The 13,075-nt window shown below is 56.2% G+C and overlaps 1 protein-coding gene across 1 annotated transcript; it reads left to right on the forward strand.

Annotated features, from left to right (window-relative positions):
* The first annotated feature begins 5,560 nt into the window (after positions 1-5,560).
* On the forward strand, positions 5,561-13,061 carry ATOSB (atos homolog B). The gene is made up of 8 exons (XM_058824169.1): positions 5,561-5,729; positions 7,300-8,581; positions 10,337-10,395; positions 10,711-10,807; positions 11,236-11,394; positions 11,759-11,827; positions 12,290-12,495; positions 12,791-13,061. Exons 2-8 carry the CDS (start codon positions 7,466-7,468, stop codon positions 12,942-12,944), a joined length of 1,860 nt encoding a protein of 619 aa, XP_058680152.1. The 5' UTR covers positions 5,561-5,729; positions 7,300-7,465; the 3' UTR covers positions 12,945-13,061.
* Positions 13,062-13,075: the final 14 nt, after the last annotated feature.

Here is a 13,075-nt window from a genome sequence, read left to right on the forward strand (position 1 = left end):
CCTTTTCATTGCCGTTGAGGCGCCGAGCAGGAGCCTACATGTGCCGCGTGTGCGTCTCGCCGGGAATGTGATGCGGGCTGGGAATCCTGCCGGGCCGGGCAAATCCCCTGCAGGGCAGCGGAGGCCAAACAGCAGCTTCAGAGGTCTCCATCCCATGGACCGTTCCTCCGGTCGAGCAAGGCTGCGAGGCAGCTGGTCTCCCTCACAAAACCCTCTTTTGCATTGACAGCGCTTCTGCACCTTGCCACAAGTCGAGTAAGTTGTATGGGAAGGGGCCGGTCCTCAGCTGGGCACTCGGGCTCTCCGCTGTGGTTCTCCCTCGCTCCCGCTGGGAAGGCACCTGAGATTAAAGCAGCGCCAAAGGCTATGGAGCTGGATACAGCGGTGGCTGAGGATTGCCTTGTGCTGCGCCTGCCTCTCCATGTATTTGATCTCTCGACTTCCAGCGGGGACTGAATTCCTGTGCTGGATTCTGGGCTCGGCTCTTGTGAAAGGATCCAATTATTTTAGAGCTTTGAGCATCTCCATTTGCTGCCCATATTTGCGGCGCGCTGGCTGGAATTCCAAGTGATTAACGTGGCTGTGACATCCCTCCTAGGGGTGTTATCTTTGCTCGCTGTCCCCCACCGCCCCCCTCTTCCTTCTCCGGCAGCGAGCGAGCGAGACAGGCAGGCAGAGACAAAGGTCTGTCCTCAACCTGGGCTGTCCTCCCCGTAAGCGGCTGCTGCATGGGATTTCCCTGCCCTGCCTGCTGCAGGTTTCCTGGGCTCCCGGTCGAACACTGGAGCTGGGCGGCCGTGGGCTGTATCGCAGAGGTTTGAACCTGCTGGGCTGGGTGGGCAGGGGGTGCTGCCGGCCTTGGAGAGCTGCCCGATTGTCCTGCCGGATTTTAAGCTGCTTTTCATTCTTTGACTGCGCTTTCCTGGGAAGAGGGGCAGCCGTGCGTGGAGGGGAGGTTGGCGGGGAGGGAGTTGGATGTGGGGGAAAGCTTTACACAGGTGGCTGTCGCATAGTGGGATCTGCCTGCAGACCCTGTAAACCCCCCTTCCCAGCCGCAGGCTATTGTCAGCATCGCCGTGTGCAAGCCAGGCACCTGGGAAAGGTGTGCCGAGGTGATCCGTGCCAGGACGAGGGGCACCAGAGGGAAGGGGTAAGTTCCTGGGCTGGGAGCTCTGCTCCGGCTCCCCCGGGCTCCCAGGAGAGCTTTCATTGTGTTATCCCGACTTGGCCGAGCGGAAGGGCTCAGTCCCTGCGGCACCTGAGTGTGGGGCTGGGGCTGGGAAGGCACTGCATGTTGCTGGGCAGAGCTCAGCCCTTGAGGACGTTGCTGCAGCTTGGAGCCCCAGCAAGATGCACTGCAGAGAGGCCTGCTCTGTTCCTGGGGGCTTCTGCACCCTGTCAGTGCCACCTCCCGAGGGATGGAAGGGAGCAGCAGCACCTCAGGGACACGGTGCTGTGGGCACAAGGAGGTGTTGGGTCTCTGTCTCTGTAAAGGATCTGTCTGGTGGTTTCTAGGAGCTTGCACTTGTGACATGGGCAATACCTCTTGCCCCATCCTTCTTCTCTGTGCTCGGGCTTCCTCTCCATTCCTAGCAGGGGCTAACACTGAACAAGGCTCTGCAGCTGCATAAATCTGGCATGGCAGGAGGCCTCCTGAGGACCCTCAAGAGCAGCACTTGCCCTTGCAGTGGGGCAAGGAAGCTCCCTCCCTCTGAAGCCATTCCCCCTCCCTCTCCTTCTTTTTCTCTTGTTTTCACCAAGTGCCAGCTCCTTCCTCCCCAGCCTGAATTTCAGGATAGTGCCAGAGCCATGGCCAGTGGTCATTTTTCCCTTCAGGCACAGTTTGCTCCTCTAGCATCTTGTTAGCTTCTCCCTGGGATTGCCACCTCTGCTACAGTGCTGGAGGTAGTCCCCAACTCACACGTCTGTCTCTCTCCTGATGGTGAGATGCCTGGTCTGTCAGACTGTGCAGGAACCCTTCTCTGGTGGCAGCATTGCTGTTAGTGCTGCCATCCTTCAGGGTTGTGACGGAAACTTTCTGCCTGCTGGCACGTCACAAGCACTGCTCTTAGCCTGTGCCAGGGAGCTCCTGGGTTTGTGCTCACACTGCTTAGATTTCCTTCCTTCTCCTTGGGTTCAGATAGGACCAATAGAGTTATGATTTATCTTCCAGGCTGTCTGTTTCCAGCAATTTCTGTTGCCTCTTCTCTTGCCTTGTACTCTGCTTGTTCTGAGGATGATTATTTGCCCTCTTCTAATGGTGGCCCTTCTCCTTCCTGGCTGTGTGGTTCCTGTTTCACCCCGAGTGAGGCTACCAGTGTCTCTTTTCCCATGAGAGGAAACAGGAGAAAGGCAGCAAAAGTGACTTGGGCATTGGTTTGGGGTTTTTTGTGGTCTAAATTCTGCAAAGACCCCTCTTGACCCTGCCAGCCACCAGGCTGGTGTTCTGTCCCAGGCAGCAGTGCCCAGGTCAAAGCTTCTTGTCCACACTCATCCTGCTTCCTCTCTGGCTGCACAGTACAGCTCGAACAGCATCAGATCCTTTTGCAGGCTGCAGCCCGGCATGTGGTACCACTGCTGCACTGCCGAGCCAGGAACCCATCCTCACTCGCCATCCTGCTCTGTTGCCTCCAGACTGAGACCATGGTCTGTTAATCCTGGTTTCCCCCTGGATGTGCTAATAGGAATGGAACCAGCAGGTAAGCCAAGTCCCTGACCCAAACCCACCAGTCCTGGCTGTGTTATTCCACATCAGGCTCTGGTGGCTTGGTGTCCCCAAGGAACACAGGGCTTCTGCCCCAGCGCCTGGGACACACTGTCTCTCTGCAGGTCATTTGGCACTGGGTTGTTCTTGGGTGTTGAAGCATCTTGCCCTTCCCCAGGCAAAGAAATAGAGGAAAGCTGTGCCTGGCATAGCTCCAGATCCAGGTGCTGGAGATCTTGGCAAAAGCATGAGGCCCTGCCTGTTCTCTGAGCACTGAGGGGGCTTGGCAGGAGCAGGGCAGAGAGTGGAAGAGCTCAGAGTGGGCTTCCCTTAAGAGCCAAAGCTCTTTGAGTCCTATCTTAGAGCAGCAGTATGGACTGAAACACTGTCAAAAAAAAAAATCAGCATCATGTGGGCTTAGGAGGGGCCAAACCCTTGGTATGGGCACATGGAGCCCCATGTGCCATGTCCACAGAGATGGTACCTGTGCTGTTCAGCTGAGCTGGTGAAACCCTGGGCCTGGCTCTGTCCCATCCATGTGGCCAGAATCAGGGCTCCGGCAATGCCTGGCTCAAGGACAGGAGAAGGCAGAGGTGACCAGGTGCTTTCTCCGTGTGCCTGCTTGGAGTGCAGGAGGCCATGGTCCCAGGTTCTGTTCTCTGGGGAGCTGGTGGGCTCCCCTGGTGCTGTCAGAGGCTGAACTCTACTGTGAGCTGGATGGGCTCTCAGCAGGGAGGGACTGCCCTGGGAGATCTTCCCTGGGATACAGCCCCTTGCACCTCAAGGAGGGTGAGAAGCAGAGCTATGCCCCAGCTGATGGGCAGAGCTATGCCCCATCCAAGCTGTTGGGCATTCCTCGCAGAGGATGTTCAAGGAGATCTTAGGATGTACTTGGAGACACTTTGGGTGATACTTTCCTGTTCCTGGCGTGGGGCTGACATTCTCTAGCACGATGCTTCAAACAACAGTACCTGGGCTTGGCAAAAGGTGGTGCAGCTCCTTGTTTTAGTGGCTGGTGCTGGCAGCACCTGATGACTGGTGTTGAGAGCTCAGCTGGGAGGGATTTGTGGTGCTAGCAGGTCAGTCTGTCCTTATACATCCATTCTCCTGAAAGGCAGCGGTTGCCAGGGAGAAAATGGCTGTGACTTCAGTGGGACATGGGGAAGAGAATGAAAGGACACAGGTGAAATTGTGTGTTTGTTCTGGCATGGACACACTCTTTCTTCCGCTGCACCAAGCTGATTCTTGCTGTTGGTTGCTGATTTTGCTTCCCATTGGTTGATAGTGCCACACAAGTCATGGCACAATGCTCCCTCAGGGAGGGAGGAGGGACACAGCAACCTTCCAGGCAGGCAGAGCCCAGCATGTTACCACTTCAGCATCTGCCCACAACTGAGGGCATTCACTTGCTTTCCTACCTGCTTTGGTGCAGACCTCATGGGGTGCCAGGAGGAGCTGGTCTTTGCAAAAAGCTTTTGTTGAGGTTTTAGACCCGTGGTTTGTTATGCTGCAAGTGCTCCTTAGGTGCAGCTGTATCTCAACAGGTCCTGTTCTGGCTGGTTGCTGGCAGTGCCCTTCCCCAGCAGTGGTGGTGGCTTTTGAGCTGTCCAGCTCTCAGAGACTGGTCATGACAGCGTGTAATTACAAATCTTATTGGAAATGTAGTGAAAGAACAGCCTGTTTTCTGAGGCAGGTAAGGTCAGGGAGTGAGCACAGCTGATGCTGGCTTCCCACGTGCAAGTTGCAGGGATGCAGATTTTGCCAGACCAGGATGCCAGAAGGGGATTGCACTTGAGTGTTGCTGCCTCTGAGCATCCATTTGGGGTTTTTGTTCATCTGCCTGGCCCCTGGTCCTGCTGTTTCCAGCCTTCAGAGCAGTACTCACTGCCCAGACAGTGACTTCCCACTGGATGGGTGCCGTAGTGAGTCCCCATTTGAGGGATGCATAGGAGGGAGGTGGGGAGGGCATGGTCCCTATGGATAGGGATGATTTCCTCCTTTACCTGGAGGTGCCTGGGCTGGTGAAGTCCATGAGCTGTCTGCCACAGAGGTGCTGAGGGTGGAGGTGCTCAAGGGCTCCTGCACACTCTGAAGGTGTTGCACCATGAGCTGCTGCTTCAGCTGACTGTTCTCCACACCCTCTTCCAGGCATCAAAGCTGCAGTGCCCGTGGATTATGACCACAGGGGAGCTGTGTTGCATCTGCAAATCTCTGTTGTGCATCAAGGGCACATCTGAACAGGTGAGTGCTGTGCACATGAAAGGATTGCTGTCTTTGTGCTGGGGAAAACTGGTGGGGGGCCATTATGGCTTAGGGCTGTCAGGCACCTCATTTCTGCCTTCCCTGACAGGCATCTCATATTGGAAGAAAACAATTCCAAGCTCTTCTCCTTATCTGTAGGGCCAGAAAGTGTCCTGTGCTGTGGGTGGAAGGGGGAGGAGGTGAACATGAGACCAGGAGCTAGCTGGAGGCCCAGAGGTTGCTGCAGTGTCTTGGAAAGCAAGGCATGAAATGGTTGCCAGAAAGAAAGAGGAATCTGTTCCTATGCACAGGGTTTCATACAGGAAGGCATGCAAAAGGGATGTAAAATCAAGCCAGGTATGAGAGTTCACAGCTTAGCTTAAAATATTTGTGGTTTAAATGGAAATCAATGTGTTAGCACTGCCTGGAGGTGACTGAGATGTATGTGGCCTTTGATTTGGGAGGCTGGGAAAGGCTGAGCCCAGATGCTGCCTTCCCTGCCTGCGTGACCCTGCAGACAGGAAGCACCCTCCTGCCCTTCTCCCAGGAAGCGTCTGAATCACCCCAGCCCTGCATCTCCCCTTTCCTTCCCCTCAGAGCCACTGTGGACCCTGAAGAGCTGGAGAGGACGTTGCAGAGGTTCGGAGGCACACCGTGATGGTGGGAGCCATTCCACGGCAGCCACGCCGCTTCTGGGGGCAGCCTGACTGGCAGGCGTCTGCAGCCAGCTGTGCCAAGGACCGCCTGCTGCGGGGCAGGGAGGCTGATCCAGAGACAAGCAGGGGTGAGAACTGTGGGGGCAGCCAGGATGGGCTGCACTGCTGGGGCTACACAGAGGGGTTGAGGTTGGCCGAAACATGTGCAGGTTATCTGGACCAGCCCCACCTAGAGCCATTGCCCAGGACTTTGTCCTGATCGCTTGTGGCTATCTCCAAGGATGAAGATTCCACAACGTCTCTAGGTAACTGGTTATGCTTGGTCATGGTTAAACAAAACCGTGTTTTCTGATATTCAGAGGGAACCTCTTATCTAGATATCTAGATGAAATCTCACTGAGCCTTCTGTTCTCCAGCCTGAGCAGTCCCAGGTCTCATAGGGACAGATGCTCTATTCCCTTAATTTTTTAGTGTCCCTGTTTTGCACTCTCTCAGATGTGGCCTCACCAGCACTGAGCAAAGAGGGAGGATCAGTTTGCTCAACCTGCTGTTAATCCTGTGCCTGGTGCACTATTGTTTTTCTTTGCTGCAATGGTACATTGCTGGCTCATGGTCAACATGGCACCCACCAGGACCCCCAAGGCCTTTTTTATTGTGCTGCTTTCCAGCCAGTCAGTCCCCAGCATATCCTGGTGCATGGTTATACCTTTTATCACTCCTTTTACAGAGAGTCCCTCGTCTCAAGCACCTTGGCCTGCCATTTTCACATCCATATCCCAGCAGGGTCAAAATAGCATATGCAGGCTCATTCTCCACATAGCCTTGATGCACTTGGAGAACAAATTTCCCTATAGCTCACTTGGCCCTAAGCCCTTACTCCACAAGATCAGGCACAGCTGCAAAGACAGGCAAAAGACAGACCTGCCAGGCACAGGCAGTTTGTCCTCAGTCTGCTGGTGACTTTTCCTGCATCTCCTCAGCTCTTGCAGCCATTTCAGTATTTTTCATGCCTGAAACCAACCAACATATAGACAGGATTCTCACAGCTCTCAAACTGGACTGAAAATCAGAAGTGAGTCACCATGCTGCACAGAGAATGGCAGGCCCTTGGAGCTGGCAGGAGTGGGTGGATGGTGACCCTGCTATCTCCCAGCTGCTGATTGAGCTCCAAGCTGGTCCAAGTTGGCAGAGGTAACAGGGATGTTGTACAGGTTCCTGTCCCTGCTGTGGGGCTGGCACCAGCCCTGCCTCATTCAGTGCACGTGGCCAGGGCAGGACGTCTTGGCCAGCACTGGGAGATGTTGCTGCTGTTGCCCAAAGGGGTGATTACAGGCCTGAGCCCCTGGGACTGGTCTGACCTGCCTGACTTCTGTGCTCCACAACAGCACAAGCGTGTGCCTGGCAGAGGGCAGGCCTCTTCCTCCCCACCTGTCCAGACTTGTCCACAGTTGTCTCCTGCCTGTCTGGAGACTTCTCTTGTTGCCCAAGCCAGGAAGTGTGTGCTGAACCTGAGCTGAGTGATGCCTGAGGGTTTCCCAGAAAGGCACATCAGCTAAGTTCCTCTTCCTGTCCCTGGAGAGGGAGATTCAAGTGGGCTGTGTGAGGAGCCATGTCCCAGTGGGTCCCTTGCAGCTGGAAGTCTGGATGAGGATGGAGATCCAGGGCTGATCCTCATCCCTCTGCTCTCTTTTTTTCCAGATGCTGTGCTGCAGAGCACCTCATAGTAGAGGGCTCACACAGAAATCCTGAGTGAGAGGAGGCCCACCTTCCACTCTCTGCCCTTGGCACCCTGACCTGTGGCACTTTACAGTCCCCTTCCTGCTGCTGCATGGGCTCCGCTCGGAGTCCCAGCAAGTGAGGCTCCATGCGGCACATCCACACAGAGACGCCTCTGCCCCCGGAGCGCAGCACGGAGCCCAGCCTGTCCCAGCCCAGGGGGGAGACACCCTTGGAGCCTTCCTCGCAGTGCTGCACGCACCGCAGCATCCTCATGGGCTACAATGAGACAGAGATCAAGCGCCAGAAGGTTTACCAGGTGTCCATCTTCTCCCATCTCTCCAGCTCCTCTGAGAGCACGGAGCAGCGGGCAGGCACCCGGCCAGTGGTCAAGAGGGGATACCCCGAGCAGCGAACTCTGGAGGGGGGACGAGATCCCAAACGAACTCACTGGGGTGACAGGGGGGTGGATGGAGGCCCTGGGCAGCCTTCCCTGGATGATGATGATACTTTTGAAGATGGTCTGCTGGTGGAGGAGCTCTCCCTTTGCGGCTCTGCCCAACACTTCTCCCACAGTGGGCTGCGGGTGGTGGAGCACCGCTGTGAGGGCAGCCCTAGCCACAGCCCCAAGGCCAGCAGAGAGGACAAGTCACAGGATGTCTCCTTCTCCTCCTCCTCCTCTTCCTCCTCCTCCTCCTCCTCCTCCTCCTCCTCCTCCTCCTCCTGGTCCCAGCACATTGCTTGCAGTACTTTGCACATGAGAGACAGTTGCCCTGTCTCATCAGGGGATCAGCCCATAGACTATGGAGAGAATGGGGAGCTGTCAAGTGGCCACAATGTGCTTCACCTTGATTTGCACAGTATTGCACAAACAACCCAGTTGGACCCTGGTGGGAAGAGAGAGAAGCCAGGGAGCAGCCTAGCTCACACCAGCAGGGCTTGTGGAGAAGCAGAAGGGCCAGCAGTGGCCAATGGGTGCAGGGAGTCCCCAGTTCCACAGACAGCGCTCAGCCCCGAGCCCAGCAACCTGAGCTCCCAGGAAATGACACCCTGTGGGAGCAGCCAGCTCAGCAGCACCTGCCCAGCCAAAAGGAAGTTGCTGCCCGCTGGCGAGGTTATGGCCGACTCCTGCTCTGAGGATGAGAGCCTGTCCCCACCAGCAAGGAAGAAGAGGGTCCTGCCATGCCATCCTGTGCCCACAGCCTGCCGCAGCACTGATGCCAAGGGAGCTCCGTTCTGGAATCACTTGCTTCCTGCAGCCAAGGTAAGCATTGCTCCTAGGGGAAAGCAGGGAATGGCCTGGGGATGCCCAGAACTCATTACTGTGCTTGTGGGCAGTGTGGTCCACTGTGGCACCATGCCCTGTGCTATCCCTGAGCTGCGGTACTGGTGTGAGCAAGGCCGCAGCTGACAGTCAGCCCTGACACACATGGTCTGCTTTAACCAGCTCTTGACATCTTGCAGTCACTAGATCGTCTGCATGCAACTGGCTTTTTCTCCTGGAGAGCCTTGATTGGGCAGGAGACAACCTCCCCATGGCAGTGAGAGCTGCACATGTCATGAAGCCACTTTTGGTGTCTGATGGCTTCATGTTATGCCATGATATACCCGCAGGATTGGAAAGAGGGCTGGCCTCTGCCTGCCTGGTGACGAGGAAGGCAGATGTGTGGGATGGCTTGAACTCCTGGCCATGATGCCCATTAGAGCAAGTGACCAGTGGCAGGCAGTGTGACTGGACATGCTTTGACCAAGGAGCCCAGTGCTGTGTGCAGAGATGCCACTGGCTTTTCTGCCCTTTTGGGGTCCCTGTGGCATGTCCTCAAGGTGCCAGAAGCTCTCAGCAATGGGGCAGACGTGTGAGGTTTGCAACCCTCCCTAGCAGCTCAGGAGCTGCCTCAAATTCTCCCTTTGTTACCCTGCCCTTCTTATCAGCCCCCTGCCCTCACCCTGTCCTGCCAGCTGAGGCTGCAGGAGGCTCAGGCCAAACCTGGCACCTTCTTCTTCTCTAGGGCATCCCTTGGTGTGGGGACACACAAGAACTGATGTCAGAGCTACCCTGGCTTCTTGCTGCTTGGAGCTGGGTCACACCATCCATGGCACACAGCTCCATTGCTGTGTGCCTTTTTCATGACTGTCCCAGCTGCCCCCAGCACTGTCCTTGCAGAGTGAAGCCCTCCAGCAGCTTCCCTGGGTTTTCCCGCCTGGTCATGCCAGCCAGCTTCATCATCCCTTTGTGTTGTGCTACCCTTTGTGTGGCTTCCAGAAGGGAAAGCCCCTGAAAAAGGGACATCTTTAAAAGGAGGCTGCAGTGTGACTGTGGCTTTAACTCCCCCACCCCATAGCTGTAGGATCCTAGCTGTGAGTAGGGGTGGCACTGCCTGGTGGCACTGCTGAGGACTTTGCATGAATCACCAGGGGACAGAACTTTTCAGAGGCTGGTCCGCAAGTGTCCTTGTAGGTGTCACCAGTCCCTGGGAGGTGCAAGGGGGTATCGTTGCATGGCTCTGTCTACAGGTGTCTTGTCACTGGGGCTGCTCCTGAGACCTGCTTTCTAAAGAGGAAACAGTGACTCTTGGGTGTCAACAGTCTCTTTCCCAGCTGAGCCACTTCAGGTTTTGGGCAGCCCCATGTTCCCACCAGACACCTGTCCTGGGTTGACTATATGATGCTTTTATCCCCAATCGTCTCATTCTGTTTATGTTGAATAATAATAAGTTTTGTACCTTTAAGAGTGTTACAGAGAGTGAAGGGGGGAAAGAAGAAGGGTGCAGTTTGTTTTCAGACACTGCTCTCACTCCTTCACATTCCTGCTCCTGGACTGTGTTGTCTGCGGACAGACAGCGGGACAGAGCTCTTCTTTTGCTGCCCTGTTGGCCACTCATCCAGAGGCTGCTGATGGCTGCTCAAGGACAGGAGCCTGTTCCATCTTCTGGGACTCTCATGGGAATATGGGGCAGGGACGATGGCACCTCCCAGGGGTTGCTGCCCTAACATGGTTCTCTATTTCGTGTCCTCTCAGAGCTCTTCAGATTGCACTGCGGTCGGGAGGAGGCTGAAGAGTGGGCTGCGTCTCAAATCGTGAGTGTGCTGGCAGCCCCGTGAGATGGACCTGGGGGCTCAGTGTGGACCTGCCCACCTCGGTGCCCTGCAGCCCCATGGGAGGTTCACCTTGGGTTGAGTCCTCTGCCCTGCCCTGGCCCATATATCTCCCCTCCATAGGACTGCAGATGGGGCGGGGGTGGTGTTTATTCTTCCCCTGGGATGTAGGAAAGTGGGTTCAACCTATAGCAAAGGTATGGGGGACCTGGAGAGGGATCCACATTCCCAGAGACATGAACAACCCAGGGCTGTGTGCTCTTCGATCCAACACCAGTCTTCTCTCCTCACTCCAAGGCGACATCTCCGGACCAGCCTCCGGAGGGGTACCAGGTCCCCCACAGTGCCCTGGGCCACCACCACTGTCAGCCATGCTCTGCTGGGCAACTTTGAGGTAAGGGTGCCTTTCTGCTGGGGGAAGGTGGGTCCTGGGGACTGCATGCAGGGCTAGCAATGAGTGAGAGGCTGCACCTGATGGGAGCTGTGGTGTAAGACTGGGCTGATTGTCCCCAAAAGGCCTGGCCTGCAGTCACCACCACACAGCCCCACCAGCAGCATGGCTCAGCCAGCAGATCCTTGGGTGGAACCTGCTGAGATAGGTGCTGTGGGGGCTGAGCCAAGGCACTCTTACTGCTTCTCCTTGTTAGATGGTTGGTGTTATTCCAGCAGTTCAGGGTGCGTCTGTCTCAGAATGAGGTCTCTGGGCACACAAGGGCAAGCAGTCAGCTGGGTGCAGTGAAGATGGGGATGACTTCACCTGGAGCATTGAGGCAGGGGGTAGGGCTGGTGTTTGAGATTCCCTAATGCTTCCCTCCCTCTCAGGAGTCCATCCTGAAGGGGCGCTTTGCACCATCGGGGAGGATCGAGGGTTTCACGGCAGAGATTGGTGCCAGTGGCTCCTACTGTCCCCAGCATGTCACCCTGCCTGTCGACGTCACCTACTTCGACATCTCTGAACACAGCGTGCCCTCGCCTTTCCTGGTACATGGATGTGGGGAGCTGGGGGGACTGTACCCTGACACCCTGGGGCAACCCCTGGCTGTAGAGGGTGGCTCCAGTAACCACCTGTTAAAGGAGATGGCTGCCTGTGCCAGGAGCAGTCTTTAACCCAGAAAAGGGAAAGAAGAGGGAACATACACAGGCTCTGCTGCTTCATGGTTGCCATTGTCATCACCTCTTTTGTCACCACCTATCTGTTTCTTCTCCTGGTTTGGAAAGGGGCTGAGCTGGGGGTCTTCTTGTTGACTTGTACCAAGTGTTCCCAGCAAGGGAGTCTCAGGCCCATGCTGGTTCCCAGCTTTCCCTTGGCTTTCCCCTCTCTCACATGCTGTTTATTTTGCCCCAGGGAGTGATTGACTTGGAGGCCTTGGGAAAGAAGGGTTACAGTGTCCCCAAAGCTGGAACCATCCAAGTGGTGAGTCATTCCCTGGCCTGCACTAGCACTGTGGGAATGGGGCTGGTTGGGCTCTGGTTGCCCTGCTGGGGGTAGGGGGGAAATGCTCCATGCTGTTGTAGGCAGGGCAGCAGCTGGAAGGGGTGTCTCCTGCAGAGAGGTTACATGGTCATGAGGACAGCATAGCAAAGGGGAGCAGAGGGTACCTAGGGTGCTGTCAAGGAGACAAGGTGATGGGAGAATCAGAGAAGGAAGGGTGTGTGAGGGTTTTGGCAGAAAAGTGTGTATGTGCAGTGGGAATGGAATGCGATAGAAGTGGAGCACAGGTGTGAAGGTGAGTGGAAAGAGCTATGGCACTCAGGCTAAGCCCTCTAGGATTTGTGTGGGGCTTTCTGGATTCTTGGTCCAGCAGTTTCTGCTCCCAGATGCCCCATCTCTGCCCTGCATCCTTCTCAGTCTCACCCCCTACCCCTCTGCCCCCAGACCTTATTTAACCCCAACAAGACTGTGGTGAAGATGTTCTTGGTGACATACGACTTCCAGGACATGCCGGCCAACCACATGACCTTCCTACGCCATCGCATCTTCCTGGTGCCCGTGGGGGAGGAAGAGGGGCCCACAGTGGCCCCCAGTGACCCACTGGGCACCAGCCCACCCCGCAGGGTCCTCTGCTACCTGATGCATCTAAGGTAAAGCATGCTGGGGCAATGGGCACCTGCCCCAAGGTCATCCCTGCGCTCCTCTCTTGTCTTGTCCCAAGCCTGCCAGACAGGAGGAGAGACTGGGGAGGAGCAGCTGCTCCTTTGAGGAGATTTGAGCTGCTACCCTGCCCAAGGGCAGCTGCCTCTGTCCCTCTGAAGGCAATCAGAGGGTGGCCACATTGGCCAGGGGCCAAAGTAGTCATGGGGGTTGTGCCCTCACTGAGGATGCCCTGCCCTTACCTGGGGAGCCTGAGGTCCCTCTGTCCTGCTTGTCTCCACGCAGGTTTCACAGCTCCAAGTCAGGGAAGATCTACCTTCACGACGACATTCGGCTGCTTTTCTCCCGCAAGTCGATCGAGGTGGATTCGGGGATCCCCTACGAACTGAAATCCTTCACAGAGATGCCACGGAACCCCTGCTACTCACCCCGGGCCTGACCTCCTTCACTCCCTGCCCCCCAGGGCCACTGGGGAGCCTCCAGCCCAGCACTTAGGGGAGAGAAAAGGGCCAGCAAGCACTGCTTTGAGATATCACCCACCCTCCCGACCAGCACGGACACCATACTCTG

This window comes from Ammospiza caudacuta, chromosome Z, assembly GCF_027887145.1.
Source record: "Ammospiza caudacuta isolate bAmmCau1 chromosome Z, bAmmCau1.pri, whole genome shotgun sequence".
Lineage (NCBI taxonomy): Eukaryota > Metazoa > Chordata > Aves > Passeriformes > Passerellidae > Ammospiza > Ammospiza caudacuta.